The 25,952-nt window shown below is 43.5% G+C and overlaps 1 protein-coding gene and 2 long non-coding RNA genes across 4 annotated transcripts in view; 2 read left to right on the top strand and 1 right to left on the bottom strand.

Annotated features, from left to right (window-relative positions):
• Positions 1 to 22,851, top strand: LOC309612495. Its single transcript, XR_014235212.1, has 3 exons — positions 1 to 9,654; positions 16,045 to 16,216; positions 18,496 to 22,851. It is a non-coding gene; the product is annotated as an uncharacterized lncRNA (long non-coding RNA).
• The window catches only part of LOC309612544, a 513,150-nt gene that overhangs the window by 282,782 nt on the left and 204,416 nt on the right, over positions 1 to 25,952 (top strand). The gene's annotated exons all lie outside the window — the stretch shown is intronic.
• Positions 22,557 to 25,952, bottom strand: part of B3GNT2 (UDP-GlcNAc:betaGal beta-1,3-N-acetylglucosaminyltransferase 2) — a 31,413-nt gene continuing 28,017 nt past the window's right edge. For both annotated transcript variants that reach the window (XM_082358280.1, XM_082358281.1), the window contains one exon: positions 22,557 to 25,067. In XM_082358280.1, coding sequence (XP_082214406.1) covers positions 23,865 to 25,058 — 1,194 coding nt within the window. In that variant the 5' untranslated portion in view covers positions 25,059 to 25,067 and the 3' untranslated portion in view covers positions 22,557 to 23,864. The remainder of the gene's footprint in view (positions 25,068 to 25,952) is intronic.

The following is a 25,952-nucleotide window of genomic DNA, read 5'->3' on the forward strand; positions in this document are numbered from 1 at the left end:
GCTTTGCAGCACTGCCAGCCACTATGCGCACATCTGCTATTTGAACCTTTGAGTATTCCTACCCTTTCGAGTGTTTCACTGGCTTCCCCTTCTCAGGCCTCACTCTGTGCTATCTGGACATTAAGTCCTCCATTCCCCTTTCTCTAAACCTCTCCGCCTTCCCTCCCTTCTCTTCCCTGCCTCTCAGCCCCTGCTCCAGGGCTGCCTCTAGGAATTCAAAATTCTTCCCGCCTCCCTGGGGAAGACGTAGCCCCGTGCATTTGGCCTGGATCTGAGTGCCCACCTTGAACACCGAGACCAGCCAGGGACTCACCCAGACTGAGAACCATTTCCCCTCAGACAAAATAAGACATTTCTCTAGAACGGGAAGGTAGCAGCAGTTGGTTCTTGTTCTAAAAAGCAAAATTTTCATCTCCCACCACACAAATAAATAGCAAAATGGAAGAAGGGAAGAGGAAATTTTTTCTGTCACATGGCTCTCAGGGAAATTACTCTTTAATTTACCATATTTATTATATATTCTCTCTCTCAGAGCCCAAAAAAGAGCTAAGTTAAGAATTGCCTTTAGGGGACTTCCCTAGTGGTCCAGTGGTTAAGACTCCACACTCCCAATGCAGGGGGCCCGGGTTCAATCCCTGGTCAGGGAACTAGATCCCGCATACCGCAACTAAGACTCAGCACAGCCAAATAAATATTTTTAAAACAATAAAATATTAAAGGAAAAAAAAAGAATTGCCTTTAGGGAAGAACCTAGTTGTCCTCAAGGCCGAGGAAATCCTCAGGGCATAGGTCATTTGTGTCCTACCCCAGGCACATGGTCTAAGGGCTCTTAGCTGAACCATAAAATGACAGGGTCCTCAGGAGAAGCTCTGAGCAGCTGCTGAAGTGGTCAGTACCCAAACAGCAGCGTGAAACCTGCTGAGACAGCAGTATATCCTGTGTTGGGTATGAACTCATCATATCCATCCTTTAGCCAGCAAAGAAATCAAGGAACATTTGAGCAGCCTGTTGCAATTTCTTAAAATGAAACTAATTTTGAGTTTTGAGTTTCATCACGGCTTCATTTGCAATACAGGCACACCTCGTTTTATTGTTTTATTGCGCTTCGCAGATAGTGTGTTTTTTATAAACTGAAGGTTTGTGGCAACCCTGTCTGTGCCATTTTTCCAACAGCATTGGCTCACTTCGGGTCTCTATGTCACATTTTGGTAATTCTCTCAATCTTTCAAACTTTTTCATTATTATTATGTTTGTTATGGTGATCTGTGATCAGTCACCTCTGATGTTACTACTACAACTCCCTGAAGGCTCAGATGATAGTCAACATTTATTAGTAATAAGAATTTCTAAATTAAGGTATGTACTTTTTAAAGATATAACGCTATTGCACGCTTAATAGACCACAATATAGCTTAAACATAATTTTTTTATGCACTGGGAAACAAAAAAAAAATTCATGTGACTCACTTTATTGTGGTGGTTTATAGCCCAACCTGCAATATCTCTGAGATATGCCTGTATTACGTATATGTTCTTTAGTTCTTACATTGTCTCAACTTTCACAAAGAGACTTATTTCCCTTTTCTTGGAGAGACTGGCCTAAGAAATCTCAGCGTTAACCTTTATGCTGACTTTGACTATGGGAGGATACCAGACTGTATTAGTTTACTTGGGCTGCCATAACAGAATACCATAGGCTGGGTGGCTTAAACAAACAGAATTTTCCTCACAGTTCTGGAGGCTGGGAAGGTCAAGATCAAGGTGTTGGCAAGGTAGGGTTCATTCTGAGCTCCTTCTCTTGGCCTGTCAGCAGCCACCACCTCACTATGTGCTCTCTTGTTTTTGTGCACACAGGGAAAGAGAGCTCTCTGGTGTCTCTTACAAGGGCACTAATCCCATGATGAGGGTCCCAACCTCATGACCTCCTCTAACCCTAATCACGTCCCAAAGGCCCCATCTCCAAATACCATCACACTGGGGGTTAGGGCTTTAACCTATGAATTTGGTGGGGGGCACAATTCAGTCTATAGCAGGGTCTCAGCCTTTGAGGCAGTCTCTTCAATTCCCAATCACATTATGTGAAATGACAACCAAGACCACGGGTTGCATTTTAAACTCCATGACTAGAAATAGGAAAACATCTTAAAACTTATTACCCTAGTTTCTGAAGTTTTTTATAGACCTCTTCAGGTACTTCATTAGAATAGTAGGTAGTAGGGACTTCCCTGGTGGAACAGTGGTTAAGACCCTGCGCTCCCAACGCAGAGGCTGGGGTTCGATCCCTGGTCAGGGAACTGGATCCCACATGAATGCCGCAACTGAGAGTTTGCATGCCACAACTAAGGAGCCTGCCTGCCGCAACTAAGGAGCCTGAGAGCCACAAGTAAAGGAGCCCTCGAGCCACAACTAAGACCCAGCATAACCAAATAAATAAATAAGTAAATAAATTTTAAAAAAAGAACAGTAGGTAGTAGTATTCCTTTGAATTTCAAAAGTGTCTGCCAAATGGCCTTCTTCTGAGAAAAAGAAACTCATGCTAGCTACAGGAAGATGACAGTAAGTTCCTCTCTGTGGTGATCTAAAAATATCATAGAATACTACATGTTAAAATGCATTAAAAATGCAAAATGACTTTCTTTCTACCCTATTATATCTCCATGTATAGACTGTGATTCATAAGAATGCTCTGTCACTAGAAAAGCATAAAAGTCAAATTTCAGCATGGCATTTTTATGATCACTATCAGGAAAATACATAATGGTAAGACAATGGGTGATTCCTTACCCTTTGGTCTTTTTTCTTTTGTGTGTGGTTACAATGTTGATTGTACAATCATTTATAGAACAAGAGTAAATAATGATAGCTAACAATGATTAAATTATTAACACATGCCAGCAACTTGCCAAGTGTTTACATTCTCTATCTCTTCTAATCCTCACAAAGTCTCATGAGGTAGATAGTATTATTATATATGAAACCACACACAAAAAATTAAATGTTAAGTATTCATAATTGCCTCCTTGCTCTTCACCTTCCAAGTAGGTAGATTACTGGGAGGACTCTTTCTTTTCCTTGATGAGGTGCTATTGGGGACAGGAAATGGAGAAGCCAAGAGAGAGGGCTAAATTGGAATAAAATGATGGAGACTCTGAGGGACTGTAGGGAGCTGGAGATTAAGGGGGGAAGCAGAGGGTAAGGAGAAAGTAAGGACAGGGATGAGGGGCTAGGAGAAGCCTGGGAGGGGCTGCTCGGTGGGAGAGACGGCTATAGCGATAAAAGAGGAAAGTGTCAGGTCACTACAGAGGGGAGGAGAATTTGGGGGAAAGAATGATATTTGGAGAGGATTTTTTTAAAGTTCTGGTACATGAAGTATAACCTATTCCTTTTTCCAGAGCTCCAGGAAAACCTCAGTACAAAATCTGCTAGGTTTCATCTAATCTAAGACCACTGACTATAAGATGCAATCAATGGCAAGATACATCATTCACGTGCAAGGAAGGAAAGCTATCAATTACAAGTTCCCATGGGTTGAAAATATGTCCTAATTTCAAAGAAACACAGTAGATTATTCTTTAATCCCTTTGTAGTCAGATTTATGGGGGTTTTTCCCCTTCTTTTTCTAATGTGTCATTATTTGGTGAGGCCAGATCTGAGCTGCCCGGGAAGGCTTGGTTATATTTTAGTTAGACCCATTTCTCAGATGAGAAAACTGAGCCTCAGAGAAGCTAAATTACATACCCCTGTGTTCACAACTAATAAATAGACAGCCAAGATTCCAACCCAAGTCAGCTTGATTCTGAAACCTGTGCTCTCTGCTTTTTAAGATACACAGTCAATAGTTGGCCAGTATTTCATTAAATGTGTAGTTGGTAACAAAAATAACTCTTGAATGAAAAAATAATGGCTCTATATAACACCTTTTACATGTTGCTGTGATTCAGAACCTCCTGCCCCACCTGGAGCAAATTGTGAGAAACCATGATTTGGGTTTTGTGGCTCAAGAATTCCTTTCTCTTCTTTTCAACTTATCTTGAAACAAATAAGAGTAGAATGGTCAAATGTCCAAATAGCCATCAGGAGGGTCTAAAATCAAAGCAGATTCTGCACCTCTACTGAGCAAGCATTTTCTTTCCAAGACAATGAAAGGAAAGCCTTTTTGTGATTCACGGAAACAGAAGAACATTAGGCTCTGGGGCCAAGATCTAAGGACAAGTTCTAAATCCAAGACCAAATATATAAAATGTAAACAGATGAGCAGACCATGAACATGGGAAAATCTGTTCAACCACACCAATAATTACAAAAATCCTGGAATCTCCAGTTCCATAGCAGGCATCTACAATGTGGTTTTCCAACGTTAACTGGTGCTTTTAATAAACTGTGGATCAAAAAAATCATCATCATCATCTGTGGATCTTTGCTCCCCCTCATCCTCCATCCAAGCATGCTGTACACCTTGCTTATCAAAATCCTTCAAGGTAGCTGCCTTTTTTGTGAATCCCTCCCAAATCCTCTGACAGGATTAATGGCTCTTTTTAGAATCTGCTGTCATAATTCTGATATTCTTCCTCTTTGTTTTATAGGGATGAACAGACCTATAATGAAAGACCCGTCTCTCAGGTAGATTATTGGCTCTCTGAAGGCAGGTCTGAGGCATCATTTGCTTGTTTGTTGGCTTGTTTTTAATGAAGTCATGTTTGTAAAGTTTGAGCACAGTGACTAGTGTGTAATAGGGGAGCTGACTGAGGTCCAGAACAAGGGCCACTGTGAGAGAGTAGAATATGCCACCCTAAATATGCCTCTTTGGTTTAAGGATTATTTTGAGCTCATTATTTTGAGAAAAAGCAGACAGAGGAGAAGCACTGAAAACAGAGTAGAAGTTACCCTTTCATAAGGGAAATTTACATTTATAAAGGAACTCTCCATTTGTACGGGTGTCTCCCTCTCTGTACCAGGAAAGAGGGTGGACTATAGATCACAGGGGACTCATCAGTGAAGTAGGCACAGACTTAAATCTGCATAATAAATCTTACCCTTATTTACTGTACCTTTCCTGGTCACTTCCCCATAACTTGCTTCTCCCACACTTTTCTTCCTTTGTTTTAGCTGAAAATGGTACTTAAGCTCAAGTTCTAGCCACCTCTTTGAGGTACTCTTCCCTGAGTTACTCTTCCTATACATATGAGATACATGTTAAGAAACTTCTGATATGTTCTATCTTCATGTCCTATCAATTATTGAAGGAAGAGTATTGAAACCTCCAACCATAATTGTGGATTTGTCTGTTTCTCTTTGCTGTTCTACCTGTTTTTGCTTCATGTGTTTTGAAGATCTGTTAAGTACATAAATATTTAGGATTTTTACATCTTCTTGACGAATTGACCCCTTTGTCATTATGAAGTGACTTTATTTCTATGAAATCAACTTTGTCTAATATTAATTTAGCCACCCCAGCTTTCTTTTGACTAGTGCTTGCATGTACATCTTTTTCCATCCATTTTTACTTTTACCCTATTATCTTGATATTTAAGAATGTTTCATGCAGGCAGCATATAGTTCGGTCTTGTTTTGATAATCAATCTGACATTCTTTATCTTTCGATTGGGGGTGTTTAGGCCATTTTCATTTAATGCGATTATTGATGTAATGAGGCTTTGAGTCTATCATTTTGCTATTTGTTTTCTATTGGTCCTATATGTCCTTTGTTTCCTTTTTCTGCCTACCTGTAGATTAATTGAGCATATTTTATGATTCTATTTTATCTCCTTTATTGGCTTATTAGCTATAACTGTTTCTTTACTTTAATGGTTGCTAACTTATGACAATCTACCTTCAAGTGATATTATATCATTTCATGTATCATATAAGTACTTTACAGTAGTATACTCCCATCTCCCCGCTCCCAGCCTTTATGCAATTGTTTTCATGCATTTTACTTTTACATATGTTATAAACCCCACAAATCATTGTTATTGTCTTTGTTTAGTCGATTTTCTTTTGAGATGTTAAGGAATACAGCCCTGCTAAGGGAGGCTTTCTCAACCTGTGATCTGCAATCTATGTTGGGACTGACAGTCAGGAAATGACTGAGGCCCCAAGCCTTTCTCAAGAGCTTCCTTTTGATATTTCTCAGCCAGCTTGAAAAGCCTGAGAGGCAGCATAATGACAAGGAGCAGATTAAGGACATTGTCTTCCTCTTAAATCGATTGTTTCTGATGGTCTCAAGTAGCTGCCTTTATGTTAAGGAAGAGAGAACTGTAGAGTAGATCAACCAGTAAATGAGATTTCAGAATTCTGAGCTATATTTAAACGATGTATTATGAGATATTTCACTGTGGTTACTCGCTCGTGCAGCTGACAGGAGGCAAAGAGCTGGAAAGACTCTTAAGTGTCAGCAGATACTCCTATTGCCAACAAGACCACAAGTCAGGCCTGTGAGCTGATCTCGAACCAGGGGGTTCCATCTGACTCCCCCAGAGTCTGGCGTTTGATTTTGCTTCCTTCAGTACTATCCCCTCCCCCGGGCTGGCCTTCTGATTTGCCTGGAGCCCCAGGTCTGTCATAGTGACCTGCTCAGCCCTCCCCACATTCCCATACCAGATTCCTGTTCCAAAGCTCCAAACACCCCTCCACCACTCCTAATAAGGTCTCCTTGACACCATTCATGGGTCCAGAGGTCTACCTGCTGGACTAGACTTACAACAGGGCCTGTGCCCCAGGGTGCGCCCTGCCCCAAAGCCAAGTCCAGTCTCCAGGTACCAGCTCCCCTAGTCAGGCCTGAACTGCCACCCTCAGCATCCAGGTATTGAATGAGGAGACTTCAGGTGTCATGGAATCCACCTGCCTGTCCAGGTAGGGTCCTCAATATATGGTCAACTATTAAAAAGGTGTTTCTCACAATTAACTGAAGTGTCTCTGAATATAACTTCCACCTGAGATTCTGATTCTGCCATCTTCTCAGTTTATAGAGAACTTCCCTACTTCCTGCTCCACCCAACCACATTTCGGACAGAAGACCCATTTAATCACGTGTTCCTTTTGCCTGCGCGCCTCAAAACCAAAGCATTTTTAGCTGAATTAAATTTAGAAAAAAAAATATTGCTCTTCTAAAGATATGTAAGATACAGCTGGTCTCTGAGGGGGGAAAGTAAGAAGGAATCCCAATCTTTTTTTTTTTGCTGCGTTGGGTCTTCATTGCTGTGTGCGGGCTTTCTCTAGTTGTGGTGAGCAGGGGCTACTCTCCGTTGCAGTGCGCAGGCTTCTCATTGTGGTGGCTTCTCTTTGTTGCAGAGCACGGGCTCTAGGCACGCGGGCTTCAGTAGTTGTGGCACGTGGGCTCAGTAGTTGTGGCTCGTGGGCTCAGTAGTTGTGGCTCTCAGGCTCTAGAGCACAGGCTCAGTAGTTGTGGCGCATGGGCTTAGTTGCTCCATGGCATGTGGGATCTTCCCAGAGCAGGGCTCAAACCCATGTCCCCTGCATTGGCAGGTGGATTCTTAACCACTGCACTGCCACCGGGGAAGTGCCTCCCAATCTTTGCATCAAGGAATTTTCTCTCCTACTTGATAGGAACAGGAGTAGTTCCAGGCTTTCTGGACCCTGAAGCTGGTGCAATTTTGTGACCCTCTTAAAAGAAAGGACACAAAACACCAAATACACACAAAAAATTTGTCTTGAAATAAGGAAGCAAATTGCAACAAATTAAAAATTTGTGTATAGCTTAGAAATAAAAGAATCATAAACCCCCCAAATTAACATATTTTTATAAACTGCCTGAGACACCTCTATCATACTTTTTCCCCTATATTTTTTGATCTGCACACTCTGATCATACTTCACAGAACAACAATTTTGTGAAACGATTTTTTACAGAGAGAACAGAAGGATCACTCAGTCTTTCCTCTAGCATGTTTGATCAAAACTGGCTTTTCATTGATGGTTTAGAAAAGTCTTTCAGCTTCACAATTCATTATTTGTAATACCATGTATATTGTTAGGATTTTTCCCAAATTTGGGGAAAACTATCAAGTTCCTTTTATATAGGAGCTGTATCTAATTTCAGGGACTTTCAAGTTTTCTTGTTCGGTGACTCATCTTATTCTTGGAATTGACTACACTCATCACCCATTTTGACACCAATATCCTCACAGTGGCTTAATATGAGTTTTATGTTATATCAGTATTTCATATCAAGACAGCAAAAACTTAAGAAGACTCTATATAGGCGTGCTTGGGAGAAGCCATTTCAGGCTGAGGGAGAAGTATGAGCACAGGTAGGCCCAGCAAAAAGAGAAGTTCCATGGATCAAGCAAAGGGCACAGGGATGGTGTCAATGGGTGATAAGACTAGGGTGTTAGACCAGGTGGGAAGGTGGAAAAAGTGTCAAATGTAGCAAATATCTGAAGGCAGAGTCTCATGACTTTAAGTTAAGAAATCAAAGCCACTGATGAATCACTGAGAAGATGAAAATCAACCTAGTCTAGTGTTAAATCCATGAGATGAACCTTGGATTGAATCCTAACTCTGCCAAGTACCAGCATGTAAAACTTTGCTAGCAACATGACTTGACACAGAAGCGACTGCAAGCCACACACATGGACATTCCCAAGTCCCACTAAATGTATCTCAAATCAACTTCCCCTTAGTCAGATCCTCAAAATGTCCTCCCCCATTGCCACACCACCAGACTCAAGAGGAAGGCTGAAGTAGCAAGAAGCACCAACCCTAACTAATTGCAGTTAAAATATTTCCTGTAAACTTTACAAAAACATATGACCATGTGAACACATTGCTAAGGGCTCTCCCAGGGCTGTGCAAAGGGATAATGCAAGTGAGGGGCCCAGAAACTTAAATTTCACTAGCTTCATAGTAAATTTATTCCTTGGTGGAGAGCATAAAACAAAACAGACACAATGTATTAGTTATCTCCAACTGAGTTACAAATTATACCAAATCTTAGTGCTTTCACATACACTTATTATCTCACAGTTTCTGAGGGTGAGGAATCCATGCTGCAACCAAGGTGTGTTGGCCTCAGGTCTGCAGTCTCATCTGGAGGCTCAACTGGGGAATGAGCCAGTTCTAAGCCCATTCATGTGGTTGTTGGCAGGATTCACTTCCTTCAGGGCTGTTAGATTTAAGGCCTCATTTCCCAGTTGGCAGATGGCCAGAGGCCACTCTCAGTTTCTTGCCACATAGGCCTTTCCAACATGACAACTTCCTCCATTAAAGCTACCAAAAGAGAGAGTTTGCTAACAGGAAATCATTTATAACCTAATCATGAAAGTGACACTCAGTATCTTTGCCGTATTCTATTGATTAGAAGCAAGTCACTAAGTTTAGACACTTGGAGTCTCCTCCAAGAAGAAGCTCATCTCCAGATTAATTTTCTATCTCCCTCCACTGGCAGGGACACTGGACAGGATACAACCTGGCTGGTTGGCCTACAGGGTGGGGCAGAAATTAGGAGTGTCTCATCCACTGTGACCATAGGCAGGGCTGGAGATTGAATGCCAGACTCCAGTCAGATGTCTCAGGCTGAGATTCAGGTCTCAAAATGAGTCATTAAATGCAGGACTGGGACAGATATCAAAGCTAAGAGCAGAGGCAAATGGGAGTTGGAGGACTGGACAAGAAGTGATCCAGGTAGTCCTTGAGGTAAGTGACTGCCACTTGTGGCCAGGTATTTACTATCTTCAGGTTATCCTTGTGTAGGCAATCTGAGCCCATGTAAGGGGACAGGATAGGACAGAGAGAAAGGACATAATAAAGAGTTAGCCAGAGGGGAGAGGAGTGAAATAGGTGAGGGAGATCAAGAAGTACAAACTTCCAATTACAAAAAAATGAGTCATGTGGATGAAATGTACAGTATGGGGAATATAGTCAATAATAATGTAATAACTTTATATGGTGAAAGATGGTAACTAGACTTATGTAATGTATAGAAATAGTGAATCACTATGTTGTGCACCAGGAACAAATATAGTGCTGTAGGTCAATTACACTTCAAAAAACAAACACACAAATAAACTCATAGAAAAAGAGATCAGATTTGTAGTTACCAGAGGCAGAGGGTAGGGGAAGACGGAATTGGATGAAGGTGTCAAAAGACATAAACTTCCAGTTATAAGATAAATAAGTACTAGGGATGTCATGTACAACATGATTTTTATAATTAACACTGCTGTATGTTACATATGAAAATTGCTAAGAGAATAAATCCTAAGAGTTTTCATCACAAGGAACAAATATGTTTTTTCTTTTTCTTTTATTTTGTATATATATGAGATGATGGATGCTCACTAAACTTATTGTGGTCATCATTTCATGATGCATGTAAATTAAATCATTATGCTGTACACCTTAAACTTATACAGTGCTGTACATCAATTATATCTCAACAAAACTGGGGAAAAAAAATCAGGTGACGCCCCCCACCAAAATAAAGTAAAATAAAAAATAGATTTAGCAACTGTGTGGAAAGAGAAAGACAAATACCACCTGATATCACTTACAATGTGGAATCTAAAATATGATACAAATGAACTTATTTACAAAACAGAAACAGACTCACAGACATAGAAAACAAATTTATGGTTACCAAAGGGGAAAGAGGGTGAGGGAGGGATAAATTAGGAGTTTGGGATTAGCAGATACAAACTACTATATATAAAATAGAGAAACAAAAGGTCCTACTTATAGCACAGGGAACTATATTCAGTATCGTGTAATGAAACTAATGGAAAAGAATATATATATATATATATATATATATATATATATAAAACTGAATCATTTTGCTGTACACCAGAAACTAACACAACACTGTAAATCAATTACACTTCAATTAAAAAACTAAAAAAAAAAAAAAAAAGAGTCAGCAACTATGTGGAACAAACACTCCCCTGCTCTTTCCCCCTTTCCTCTCTGGGGACATTTTGCTTGTTATACTACCTTTTCTTCCTTCAACAAATATTACCATGTTCATCTATTCATTCATTCAACAACTCTCTATTAAGCTCCTATTATGGACAAGATACAGAGGTAAACACAACAGATACCTGCCCTCAGAGAACTTTTCACCTACTTTATGTGAAAACTGAGTGGAAGAGAACAAATATTAAACTCAAATTAAATCAATCTGGTTAGTAAAAAAAATCTTAGGAAAAACACTTGGGAAACTTATCTATTCACTCACATACGTCTTCTATGGACAAATATTACTATGTTTCGCATATTCATTCATTCAACACCCAACCCTTGAGCTCCTGTCATGGGCAGGTACAGAGGTGAACAGGAAGACACACCTCTGCCCTGTGGGTGTGGATGGCAGACTATGTGCAAAGAAACCAGTGCTCTGAAGCCAATAAAGTGGAGGAACAGGACAGCAGGCACCAGGGACTCCGGGACGGACAAGACAGAACCGGCCTCATCCTGGGTGCACACCTAGTCTAACAGGGTGACTGATGGGAAAGCAGCAAAGTGACTGAGCCCAGAGATCGACAGCCCTTTGCCCTGACTGCACCCCTGATTCCAAGCAACCAGCTCACGGACAGGCAGGGGTCTCACAGCATCATGGAATCACAATTACAGAACTTCAACATCGGAAGAGGCCTTAGGCCTCTGTCTCCAGAACTGGGAAGGCGTGTATCGACAACTGGGGGGAAACATTAAAAGGACACGTCTAGTGGGCAGTAGCCGTCGTAGAGCCCAATGTGTCCGTTACTGGTACTGGGGGAGCAATGTGACTCAACTGATTTGGTCTGCTTTGTGCAAGACTTGGAATTGAGGCCCGGCCTTACCCTTTTTCCCCCTTAAAATGTGGTGAAATTTAATTTTTTTTAGTAGCAACTTTACTGAGATATAACTCACATACCACACAATTCACCTTTTTGAAGTGTACAATTCAATGGTTTTTAGTATATTCAGAGTTGTACAACCATCACCACAATGAATTTTAGACCATTTTCACCTAAAGAAACCACATACTCCTTAATAGTCACTCCCCATTTCCCTCCTCCATCACCTCTAAGCCCTAGGCAATCACTACCTGCCTTACCTTTTACTGCCTATTTGAAATGAAAAGGTCACATGCTCTGTGAGCCTCAGTTTTTTTCACCGACTAACACATCTTCTCGGGGGCCACACATCTTCATCAACAAACACTGTGGGTCTGTGAGTAGAACCCCAGGCTCTTCACAGTGGGGCACCAGGGTGGGGCTGGGGTCAGACTCTCGGAAGACGAAACCTGAGTTAGGTGGCTGACGGAGGGAAAAAAATCTCTGGACAGTGGGGTCAGAGGCCAAAGGGCAAATACAAGCTCAGGGCCGGGGACCTGGGCAGAGATGCCACAGCGCTAGTGGCACTTCCTGGGACGGTGATGGCCTTGCACGTCCTCCTCTGGCAGGCCCAGGGAGACAGTCCCACAGCGAGGTAAAGCCCTTACACTTTGGAGTCAGACGCCCCAAGTATAAGTTCTGGGTCCTGACTTGCTGGTTGTGTGAACTTGAGTTGACATAACTTCTTAAGCCTCGCCTGCCTCATGTGTGAACTGAAGGAGGAAACCGGGATTGGGCTCAATGGATCACATCTCACAGACGCACTGAACTCCCCTCCCAGCAGCCAGAGCGCTTTGCACCCAGCGGCAACGCACTCACTCCCTCCAACAGGCCCAGAGGTCTCGCCTCCCCACGCCTGCCAACACCAAGCACCCTTTCAGGAATGGTCACATCGATTATGAAAGCAGGGCATCGTTCCAACCTCCGCAGCTGTATGCTGCCCGGCCCAAGCTCGCTCAGGCCCCGGAGAGCCCTGTGCAGCTTGGAGCACAGAACTTTCTAATGAGCACCCACCCACCTTCCCCTCACAGCTGGTACCAGCTGCTCGTTACCCCACTGTGGAGCTGCCAGGGTCTCCCTCACCTGACTGTGAGGCCCCTTGGGGGTACCCGCACCCCACGCACTGGCTGTAGACGCAGCTAAGCACCTCCCCCTCCCCACTCTTCTCCCAGCCCACCAGCATCTTCTCCCAGGGAACTGGATTTTACACACGCACACACTCACGTGAGCGCACACACGCTTCTTCCTTTTCTTTTTTTGGCTCTTCGCATGTCACCAGAGCTAACACTTATAAACTGAGCCTATAAACTTGACCCTGAAAGAGAAGCTGTAAACTCTCTCATCCGGGGATCTCCAGACCGACGCTGAACACACGCTGGGAGAAAGGAGATTACTTCCTACTCCCTGCTGCCTGCTTCCTAGATCTTTCCACCCAGATTCTTTGGCCTAAGACAAGTACATCAACTCCCATCCCCAGCTGCCTCCTGGGAGAAATCGACCTGAAATTGGGTGCCTTGGTGTAGGAATCTGGAGGCATCCACAGCTGGGCTCAACCTAGAACTCAGGGAAGGAACTAGGCTTCATGGTGTCAGCCAGGACCAAGAAACCCAACCCCGGCGAGCTTGAGAGGAAAGGAACGCATTGACTCACATAGCCGGGAAGGGCCAGCGGTGGACGTGGACCCAGGGCTCAAACGCTCCCATGTGTCACCATCGCCCTCTCCACCCCCTCTTCCTGCTTCCACACGAGTCGCCCTTGTTTGTTTCCTCTGCCGATGGGAAGCTTCCTGCAGAGAGTCAGGGAGCTGGCCGGGCAATTCCATCAGCCCCGAAGAAGAAGAGCACCCCTCTCCCAGCGCAGGGAGGACTCCCGTGGGTCCTGGTTGGCCACGTGCCCAACCCTCCAGTCCCGGGGCTCGGTCTGCTTCCAGAAGGAGGAAGATGGAGGAAAGTGTGCTGCAGGCAAAAACAGGAGCTACAACAGTCCTCTGCATGGCAGCTATTTTCGAACATGCGAAACTTCACCTCTGTGTCAAAATAGAGCCCGAGTGCTCTAACGTACGGGAAGAGTCTGGGAGGCTGAGAAGGCTGCCAAGAAAAGCCATTCTGCAAACAAAACGGTGTGTGCTAGAAGGACAAGGAACCTCCTGGAAAGCAGTTTGTAGCAGGCTTCCTTGAGAGCACTGGCATCTCCTGACCTTGGCTGAGGAGCCCCTGCTCTCATCTAGGCGGAGCCAGTGTTGCTTTACTTGGGCATCGTGCAGAAGGGAGGGCTCAGGGCTCCCTCCACCCCTGACTCTCCCCCTTAGAGTGACCCCTGAAGGTGGCTCAGAGCAGCAACCCACCGCCTCGCTGGAGAAAACTCCACCGCCTTCTACAGAAGGAGGCCTGCCTCTGGCTCATTCCTGCTTCAAGGCCTCAGCCAGGTGGGCTCTCCTTCATCCTGTCCCTGCAGGTCCACGAGGAGTGTGACCGTGGGTCCTCGGGTTCTGGTCCAGACTTCCACCGTGAATGATATGGGCCAGCCGGCCTCCCCAGCCAAGGCCCCTCTAAAGTAAGCACATCCCACAAAGAGAGATGAGCACTCCTCCTGTTAGCAGGCTTTCCCCTCACCCTGGAGTAACAGTAGGCTCTTGCCCCACCCCGACCCCCACGTGCCGAGACACCTCCAGCTCTTCTGTGCCCTTCCTGAGGCCACAGACAGTTTGAATGAGAAAGCCAACCCCAGCGTGAGGAAGTGCCCAGTGCAGGTTGGATCGGCAGGGTATGCAGCGGATAATGAAGGGAACAGTAAAGGCAGCCAACACCAGAGGAAAACCAGGGACAGAACTGGGACGGAGGCAGCAATAAAAGTGATGATGAAAAAAACAACAGCTATATTCCTTGAGCACTTACTACACGCCAGGCCTTAAGTGCTTTAGATGCATTAACTCAGTTATTTGTTAGTTTTAAATGTACAAATGCCCTCCAAGATATTTCTTAACTACAAAGAGAAAGTACCTTACAGAGGAGAAACCAGGTTAAACAAAGGTTAAAATTGCCAGGAATGGGACATATTGACACCAGGAGTCCCCAACAGGATGCACTGGGGACAAAACACCACCTCTGTGGTATTCGTGCCAAAAATACAAAACCTCATGCAAATCGTGAGAAAACATCAGACAAGCCCAAGTTGAAGGACACTGTACAAATAACGAGTACTCTTCAAAAAGATTAAAGTCAGGAAAGGTTTAGAAACTAATAGATTGCAGAAGGCCAAGGAAAAATAACTACATGTAATGTGGGACCTTGAACAGGAGCCTAATGGACATTAGTGGAAAAAATTAGTAAAATCCCCGTAAGGTCTGTAGTGTAGGTAATAGAATTAGAGCAGTACTGATTTCCTGTCGTTGGTTGGTTAATGTTCATTTTGATCATTGTGATGTGGTTATGTAAGATGTTAACGTTAGGGAAAGTTGGGTTGGACATATACGGGTACTCTCTGCTCTACAACTTTTCTGGAAACAAAAAATTAATTCAAAATTAAAATTTAAAAATTATTTTTGAATTTCAAGTTTTCTAAGTGCAAGATTCCCCAAACAAATCAATCCCATCTCAGAAGAATAACTTACAGGGTTGGTCTACCAGCAATGAAAAACGCCCAGACTTTGAGTAAAGCAGAAAATATTTTGTTTGCCATGTTATTAAAAATCTGCCACAGCCGAGTTTTTTAAATTGTTATAATAGCTCCTATTTGTTGAGCAGGTACTCAGTTGCAGGGACCGTGCCAGCTCATTCCAATAAGCACCTCTGCGATTTCTAGAAGTGTGACCAGCAAGACAGGCCATGAAACGCCCCCTCCCCCGCCTCATGGGCCAGCGGGCTCTCCATGGGGTTGTGCTGCATCTTCTGTTCATCTTGTTCTCCAATCCAGCAGGACTCCATGAGTGAGAAGTTTCTCTAGCTTTTCTGACCATGCATCACAGCCCCTCCTTCTTCATTCCTTCCACAGTGACTCACTCTGGGAGGCTTTCGAAATCAAATAAATAAAGGCATTTCCCACCAACTCTAAGCCCGACAACTTTAGCCCTCAATACTCATTTCTTACATCCCACAAGAGGAAAAATACATGTGAGATTACCGCTATTTAAGAGGTTCGGGATTGCCCAGGTTTGATCATTTTCTTGGTTCTTCTCACCTTGTGCCTCTCTGGGGTTCTCCCATCTCACCAGCCAGGAGGGTAAGAGCAGACCAGAGGCCACAGAATCTGCAACTCTGGCTCCTGACTGACTGCCGCTCCGGTGTGCTGGGCCTCAAGGTTCCGACGGGCAGGACAGACAGGACTTGAGCCTTGTTGCCATTCTGGACCGTGGCACCTGTTGTCTGCCCCTGGGTCTCTGCACGGTAAGACTTCCTGCTAGGCCCCTCCAAGCCTGCCCCTTGGCTAATTTTGCTATGTGCCAACAAAATTCTGCGTTTCCATCCTCTTCTCTGCCCACAGACTGGAAATAAATCATCTGATGATTGGTTAACATCTCATGACTGTATCCCATTTTGCAATGAGGTGGGACAAGTGGGAAGAGGCATTCTGAGTCCAGTGCCTTGAACCCTTGAACGAGAGGAGGAAGAGTCCAGAGGGCCACTGATTCAAAGGAGGCGAGCGCCAGGTCTTTGTCCAGGGAGAGCTTGGGTAGGACCAGACCGAGGCGAGGAAGGCCTGGCCACCTCCCACCCACTCTGGAATTTTGGGCAGCTGAAGGGGTGCTGCCTGGGCAAGGTCGGGTGTCTGTGAACAAGCCCCAGAGCCCCCTTCCCCGGGCCAGCCCTCACTCCCACCCCACCCGTCAGTAGCTGCAGCACAGGGGACAGCGTGGAGGACAGGGCAGGGGGAGACAGCTCTGGCCCAGGCCCTTTCAGGCCAGTTCCCGTTGTCACCACCAGGATAATAAAGACAAACAAGGGAGGGAAGGAGAGGTCTTGTGCCAAGGCAGTCAGAGGAGGGTTGAGGGTGCTTTGAGGGGGAGCACAGGGCAGATATCGACAAGGACAAGGCAAGGTAGCAAGTGCTCTGACCCCGACAACAAAGGAACTGACCTTGAATACTAATCTTCTTCCTTGATCGGAAGGGCATTCAAACATCCACCACGCTCCTGGGCAACCCAGAGCCACTTGGAGGGGAACTGAAGGTCTGCACCCCACCCCTACCTGCCCTAGAGGTAAAAGCATTCAAAGAGACCAGGAGCCAAGGGACAGTGCTTTTAAGTCAGGGGGAAATTTACCATAGAAACCATAAAATGGAACCTCTCCCATTTCGTAAGGCCTGCCCCAGACCTGGGGCCTCAGGGACCCATTTCCCCAGGATGGGGGGTAGGGGCAGGGGGGACATCTGGGGGGTCTGACTGTGACCCTAAGTCTATAAAGTAGACAAGTGTGACCCCGAGAGTGTGCTGGGCTTCAAGGCAGATCTGTCCCTACAGGGAGAAGCCAGGTAGGCAGGTCCTGCAGAGGAGGAAATGAGTGAAGGGCAGGAGGGCGGCAGAGGAGGAGAGGTGGGCGAGAAATGAACTCGGAAGGTTTCCCATTGGTTTCTTCACTGGAGGTAGACTGAAGAGTGGGGTTCAGTGGTGGGAACGCTGGGGAGCGGCGCAGCAGGAGGACCCTAAGGGAGAGGCCAGGCAGGAGGCTGTGGGAGCAGCGTGGGCAGCTCAGGACCAGGGAGCCGACAGGATTAAGGAGCACAGGATTCTGCAGCGGCGCAGATGGACGAGGAGTGCCTGCCATACAGGGCAGGCAGGAGAGCACGGAGTGAAACGCCGCAGAGGTCAGGGACCAGGAGGGACAGCCTGGGGACCCCAGTTCAGAACAGAACGCGGTCACGAGTGCTGGCCTCCTCCCACTACTAAAATCACCTTGAAATGACAATAAGGGAGACAAAAATGAAGAAACCCAAGGCAGCGCTGGCAACGAACATGGTACCAGCAACAGAAAGATTTCCTCTCGGAAAGATGGAAAACACACGGAATTTTATCAATGGACAAACCAGAAGGAAAGCACAGTCCAGAACATGAACGAGAAAAGGCTGCAGGGGTTACGCGGCTGGCCTTCCCATGGGAGCCCCACAGAAGCTCCCAGGTTCGAGGAGGCAATGGGGGTGATTTGACTGAGGGCCTGGCTGCACACCATCTGGACCAGCACTGCCCCCCACCAAACACACACACACACACACACATACGCACGCACGTGCACACACATATCTACACAAGTTGGGTGAGCATGAGCTCAGATGTTTACATGCTAGGAAATGTTCCCTAAACTGAGCAGAGAGATGCAGTATGTGGGTTGGGAGAAGCTAAGCAGAACACCCCAAACAAGCCCAGAGCAAAAAGAGGAAAGGCAGCTCCAGCTTCTGGGGTCAAATCTACCTGTTCCCCACCTGCTCAGTCCCTGAAAGGACATCAGCCTAAACCAAGACACACACGCATACAAACCCTCACTCCAAATGCAGGGAAGTGGACTTTTGGGTGAATAGCCCTGAAAAAGAAATCCTTCTCAGGAACTTATACAAGTCAGTTCAATCTTTCATTCACAAAAATGGCAAATAATCGCTTAATGTTCTCTTCATAACCAAGCCCTTAGAAAATCCATGGATTATCAAAATAAAAGTCTAATTTGTTTTCTTATAGGAAGTCATTGCATCCATAAAGAACAGGCGGCTATGGAAAGAGGAGTATTCAGAGAACAAGATATTCCTTTCGAAATTTTTTTTTTTTTCACACACACACACTGTATTTTATTTTTACAAGAGATAAATAGCCTGACACCAAGCATTGTACATGGATGACCACAACAAAAGCAACAATGATTGCAATTACCAAACATGAAACACACTCATATTATGCGATAATATTGACATTCAGTCCAGTAATCCTCCACTGTAACAGCTCCTTTACTTTGCAGTGAAAATTGATTTGTATATTCTTTGCCTCTGAGTCCTTGTGGGATTTTTTTTTTTTTAATTCAAACAGAAAGTCACAAAAATTATACTCATCCTCATCAGTTCACTCAGTCCCATGTAATTTTTTAAAAAAGTAAAAGACATAGCCAAAATAAATAATTTCTGTAAAGGGCTAAGTAATAGAACAGTTATGACTGAAAACTAAATTGTTTCTCTTATGGACTGTAGTGATAGTTACAGCACAACCCTAATCTACTCAAAATCATAGCACACTTGAATGTCCAATAGAACTGTTACAAAAAATAGCCCAGCCCCCCACCACCCCCCGCCCCAGGCTGGAGGAGGGATCCTTCTGACACAAGTTTTCTGGACTGTTCTTCAGAGATGTCCCAGGGGCTGAGCTCCAGTTCCATGGTGCCCGTTGGCTTAACACACACTCCTATTGGCTGTCTGCCTTCCCAACATCACTTCACCATGGACCACGCACCTGCACTTCCTAAAACACTAACTTGAGCTGGAATCCTCCTCTTTAAGATCTGTTTCTGGAAGAACCCCAACCAAGGGTAGGATAATATTTTTTTCATTTTGATATAATTATTTTAAAAGAAGAGGTGGTTGAAGTTGGTACCAGGATCAGAGTTACTGATGGCCTTTCAATAGAATGGTTAGGAAAGCCAATTTGGGGAAGGGCTTGGATGATGAGCTGGAAGAAAGTGTTAGTTGAAGACAGGCTAGTGATGGGCTGTATACAGGATGGTAGGATTCCAGAGCAATGAGTGAGCCCATGCTGACACTGAGGATGCAAGTTCTTCACGTGGCCGGCTTACTGCTTGCATAGGATGAAAGAGCATTTCCCTGATACAGGGCAGCTGTCGGGAAGCTGCAAGCACCATTGTTCAACCGCCTGGCCCCTGACTTCGAAATAAGCCCTTGGATTACAATCAAATTAAAAACTCTACTTCTGCTGCTTCAGCGCAATCAATACATTCCCTTTCACAATGCACAACAGACAGGAAGAAAACAACTGCCAAAGCTCAGAAGCCACTACTATGGTTGCTTGGGTGAAAACTCCTAAACACAGATTAAAGTGAGAGAAGCAGGAAATAAACCTAAACAGGGCTCCATCTTTCAAATAAACCTAAATGAAGCTTCATCTTTCAATTTAAGGGCATACACACACACACACACACACACACACACACACACACACATATACACACACACACACATACACATATACACACACTAATGCAGTACTTCAATTATTCTAAGATGTAATATTTCATTTTTTAACACCCCCGCAATTGAGGCATATCGTACAATTGATACAAATCATATTGGGCTTTTTAGTGGTATATAAAAAGTACTGAATCTTACAATTAATAAATATGGAATTTCATATGTGATGTGAACAAACAAGATTTTAGGGCCTCCTTAAAGACAAAAGTGCCTCATTCTTGGCCTCTACCTTTCAAGATATTAAGGGCGGGCTTCCCTGCTGGCGCAGTGGTTAAGAATCCGCCTGTCAATGCAGTGGACACAGGTTCGAGCCCTGGTCCGGGAAGATCCCACATGCCATGGAGCAACTAAGCCCGTGCGCCACAGCTACTGAGCCTGCGCTCTAGATCCCGCGAGCCGCAACTACGGATCCCGCGCGCCTAGAGCCTGTGCTCCGCAACAAGAGAAGCCACCGCAATGAGAAGCCCACACACCGCAGTGAAGAGCAGCCCCCGCTCACCGCAACCAGAGAAAGCCCGTGCACAGCAATGAAGACCCAACGTAGCCAAAAATAAATACATTTATAAAAAAAAAAGATATTAAGGGGGGAAAAAAACTTTCAAGTGTATTGAGACCTAAATAAATTATGATAAATATTTTAATTTTTCAGATTGTTAACCCTAATTAGGTAAAGCTCAGTTTCAAAATTACTTGGCAGATGACCCTAGCATTTAAAAAATAAAACTAATACAGAATTAACATAAAGGAAAAACTAATTTATCCTATAACCTAGACAGCCTAGCACATGAAGTATTTACTTTCCTGTTCTAAACAAGACTTTTTACTTCACCTGACATTTTTCTTAACGCAAATCACAGAAAAGTTAACTTTTGGCCCAAGTAAAGGCTTCTTTCATTTCAGCTTTCCTGGAAGTGAAAATAAGTCATCCTTTACCTTCATAAATGCATTCTCCCTTCCTGCATCTAAGGGAAACAAGATAACCCAGAACATCAGACTTCCAGACCATACCAATCAGGAGTAGAAAAGTAGGAGGTGGTCACACTTTGGGTGCCTTTAATTCTGGATTCAACTTCAAGTGAGACTCAAACTTCCTGCCCTTCTTTTCCACTCTCTCTCAACCAACTCAAGAAAGGAAACCAGGGTCAGGGATGGAAATATGCCATTCTGGTCTCTTTCATCCTTTTCCTCTTAAGGTGTGGTTGGGTTTATGAAAAGTCCAAACTCTGGCAATGCTCATTTAGCCTTTTTGGCCCTCAAACTCAAAAACAACATGACTTGGGAGTAACCATGAAAAAAGGTCCAAAAAGCAGTTTCCACTGAGGCCTCAGTTATTGAACAGTTCTCTAAGAATGAATTAGGCTGTGATGCTTACATCCAAGAGATGGAAGCTCAGGTGAGAATCCAGCTCATGGACACCAAGAGCGCTTGCATGGGATCAGTCAGTACCAACACTGAGCCCAAGCATGTGGAAAGCTGTAACATCTAGTCTAGTATCCCTTTGCTGAAAAGGGTCATCCCATGAGGTCGATGACCAGTGTTGTGGGCTCAGGTAACGACTGCATGAGAGCTTCTGTCAAATAAAGAAAAGCCAGAGAGCATCTCACCCACCAGACATTGTCAGCACCAAGGAATGATGTTCGAATAATAGCACATGTCAAGAGGAGGCTCACCAAAGGCCCTCCGTGGTCCTCCAAACATGTTTCAAAACCTGCTACATCTCTTCTTTCTCCGTAGACTTGAAATCTCAGTGAAGGAGACTCCCTACAAGAAAAAAATTAAATCTTCCTCAGAGGAGAAATCTATTACTTAAGAACACATGGTCAAGTTACACGGACACAAGCAATTTGTGAACCAGTTGCCTATGAATGCTCTGAGAGCTTCATTACTCTTCTCTAAACCTGATGTGGTGATGTGGCCACCACCCTCTACTCACAACCACTGGAGGAGAGAGGTCAGATGCAGGCACATGAACCCTTTAGAAGGACCAAGCTTACAAATCTTCAAACCCACATCGAGTATCTGTGCCCTCATACTCGCTCACATGTATGGCCTCAACATTCCCACTAGGAGAGGACAGTGTGCTACATGTTCTCACAACACTAATCCTTCTGTTTTTTGAGTTTCATCCAATGCCTACTTGTTTTTAATTGAGCGTTAGCAGTTTCTTCTCAACAAAAGTCTAGGAAAGAAACTTGAGCGGTCAAAGACGCTCTCTGTTTCATCACCATGGATACAAACCCCAAAATGGACACGGCTTAGGATGATACAATCTTTAAGACGCTGCTCCATTCCACTCACTCCATTTTCAGTGAGTATAAAGAGTTAAATCCTTTATACTCACTGAAAGTGGAAGCATAAATAAGTATTCATACTCCTCTCTACAGACTCTACATGGGAAAGCGCTTTTAAGAATTTTAAATACAAAGACAGATGAAAAGGTATAGTTCAATATTACTGTAATAGTTTCTGGGGGGAAGAAATGGCCTCTTTGGGGAAAATGTAATTAAATGCTGGAAACAGAGATTATAGATTACACATTACACGTGACAATTAAAAATATGGTGACTTTATTTCCATCTTCTTACAGTCCCCAGTATCACATCTGGTAAGAATCTTCATATCTATAACACAAAAATGTCTCAAGAAAGCATGTTACAAGACAGTATATATAAGCAACAGTTTGGCAGAATTCTAGTTCATATCCCCCCCGCCAAAATTTTTAATTCAAAAATAACAATTAACTTTATTTAACATATGTTATACTTACTACTTAAAATACCATGCTCTAGTTAAATAATTCATCAACAACACCGTATACAAATAAAATATTACACAAAATATATTTTAAGAAAATGTTTTGGTATTTGATCTGAACAATAAATAAAAACACAGGCACTTCTACACTGAGACAGGAAAGCAGTCACTACTCAGGATAATAATTTTGTATAAGCAACACATAATCATGTGGCAAGAATAGAATTCTGCAGTTTTAAACTGACAAACCACTGATAAAAAGGTCTGCAACTTCAATCTTTTCACTTAAAGTTCAAAAGTTACACATGCTTTCCTGGTCCACAATGAAAAATCATAAACACAATATGGTTACCAGGGTCAATTCAATCTTCAGTTTGAAGATTATGGAATCATACTCATTATTTTCAAATACTAAAAAAGAGAGAACTATGACGACACCACCCAGCAAACCAAATACAAGATAGTTAAGCTTTCTCCTTATTATGACCAGAAGACATAACAAGATAAACTGGATGAATGTCACAGGGTGATTCCCATTTTGCAAAACTGATTGATTAGATTAACCCAAGGAAATGTTGGGGTGGCAGGAAATTTCAACAGAAGTTAATTTTTCCAGACTATTTAAAAAATTCATCCAAATTTCATGAAAATAAATGTAATCCCATTTCACAAAAAGCACTGAATCATATATCAGTGTCTTTGTAGCCAATAGGTTTATGAATACCTAAATTGCAGATAATTCACTCATTATAATGGGAAATAGGATTACCATCATATGAGGGCAAAACAAAAATAACTTAACACGATCAGATTCCAGAAACATGATTTCAGATGACAAGGGGGACAAGTTAGAAAATAATGACCACTAGCCAGCAGGAAGGGTCAGAACCATTCGTCCTGTCATATCCTACATAAAAATTAGGATCTTCTGCTTTCCCTCTTCAGAAAGCACTACATTGAAAGGTTTAGAGGCCCTCATATGGATACTACTCATAAAGGCAGTTTTGATGGTTTTACATAGAAATTACCTCTAATGTGAGAGAACACAACATGGGAACTATTCGAGATACATCTTTCTATGCAAAATTTAGTTCTGTACATAATTTAGCAACTTAAATGAGCATTTTGCAACCGAGACCAAATATCAATCATCTCTTGAGGTTTTCTACTATGTACCAACATCAAACCTACATAGGAACAAATGTTATTCCTGTTTTTCTCTTCTATATCAAATGTCCTGAAGCCTTTGTGTTTCTCTGGAACGAGGCCAAGTTTCTGAAGGCACATTCCAGTATAAACGTCATCGATGGGGTAGAGAAGGACCTGGTCAGTTACATTGTATAGCCTCAGGGCCAGGTGGCCGGAGTACAGGAATCCACCTCCCCCTGCATAAGGCGGGTAGACGCCCGTGTAAACAACTTCCGGGATGTAGTACTTGAGTTTCTTATCCCGATGAGGTCCAGCATTGTGAATCACATCACCTATAAACAAATCTTTGGCTTTGTTCTTGGATAAGCTATTCAAGTGATTCAGGATGTGATGGGTGTTCACAAAAACATCATCATCGCCCTTGAACACGAACTCAGCATTTGGGCAGGAAGTGCTCACCCACCTGAGAAAGAGTACTTCTTTCAGAGATAAGTTAAAGAAGGTGTCTCTGTAGTTCCACATAAGAATGTCTTGGTGTTTCTCACTCTCAAATTTCAGCATATCTGAAAGGTCAGGATGGTTGTCCTCTGGGGAGGTCTGGCCCAGTAAGAAGACTCGCACCACTGTTTGGTTCCCCACATTTGTTTCTTTCCCCCAAGATTCCCGAATCGCTTGCCTTCTGTCGAAATGTGAAGTAAGGGACTTAATCGCCAGCAATAAGAAGGGCTTCTTTGCACACTTATCGGGTTGATCTATAAGCAGTGAATAATTTCGACATCTCAAATACAACAGAAAGTCTTTAAATCTGTCTGGCAAACTGTCGAAACCTGAAACTACTGACGTGACCCTCAGGTCAGGTTCACAATAATTCAGATGGCTTATGTTGGAAAATCCGTATGCTTCCCCTGTCTGGTTGGCTAACATGTTCAAAATGGGATTGTACTTCCTGTTCAGCTTTTCTTGTTCCCTGTTCCAATATGCCTTGGGAGGGTCAGATATCTTCCAGAACTTTTCTTTGGGTATTATTACTTCCCCTTTTCCATTTTTTTCTTGGCTACTGCTTTTGGAGACTTCCACAATCAAATAAATGAAGACATTTACCATCATCAGGATTCCCAACAACTTTATTCTTCGACGTCCAACACTCATTTCTCATATCTGAAATAAAAGAGAGGAGCATTGTATTGATTAGATTATTATTAATTGCATTTGCTCACATGTCACTTGCCTCTTTTATGTCCCCCGGAATAGCGGTTTAGAGCACAGATTCTACACTTGCACTGCCTGGGTTCAAATCATGGCCCTATCATCCTATTTCAAGCTCTGTGACCTTGGGCAAGTTGTATAACCAATGTCTCAGCTTCTCCATCTATAAAATGGGGATAATAACCCACTTCATAGGACGGTTGTGAGAGCTATATGCCTTTATATGTAAGCTTTTAAAACAGTGGCTGGCCTATAGCGAGCTGTGTATAAATGACCCTTAACGCTGTGGCTGTTTTGGACACCGGAGGGCAAAGATACGAATTAACTAGATAATTCACAGGTGCTTCAACTTCCTTGCTTACACAAGGACATATACAAATCAGTGTGCTGCACACGGATGTGCTCACAATTCATAAAAACAAATACAGTTTATATTTGTTATTATGTACATACCTGCACACACACAAAACTGTATTTATGTGAGTTGCAACATGTGCAGTTCCATGTCATTCACTCTGATCCCCTATTTTACTCTATTTTTTTTTAAATGGTGGCCACAACCTTGAATTGTTTCCTGACCTTCCATTTTACAGATGAGGAAACCAAGGCAGAAAGATTAAGACACTTGCCCAGGGCTGCAGGGTTAGGAGGTGGAGGAGACACTAACCACACTGAGTGTTCAGAGAGATGAAACCAGCTTCACACCAGCTTCATCCAAATCGCCCACAACTGAGACCAACCAAAATGTCATCAACAGAAGAATGGGTTATGAAACTGTGCTATATTCATACACTGGAACAACCCTTAGCAATAAAGAGGAAAACTACTGCTACGAGC

The sequence above is a fragment of the Balaenoptera borealis genome, assembly GCF_965194805.1.
Source record: "Balaenoptera borealis genome assembly, chromosome: 15".
Lineage (NCBI taxonomy): Eukaryota > Metazoa > Chordata > Mammalia > Artiodactyla > Balaenopteridae > Balaenoptera > Balaenoptera borealis.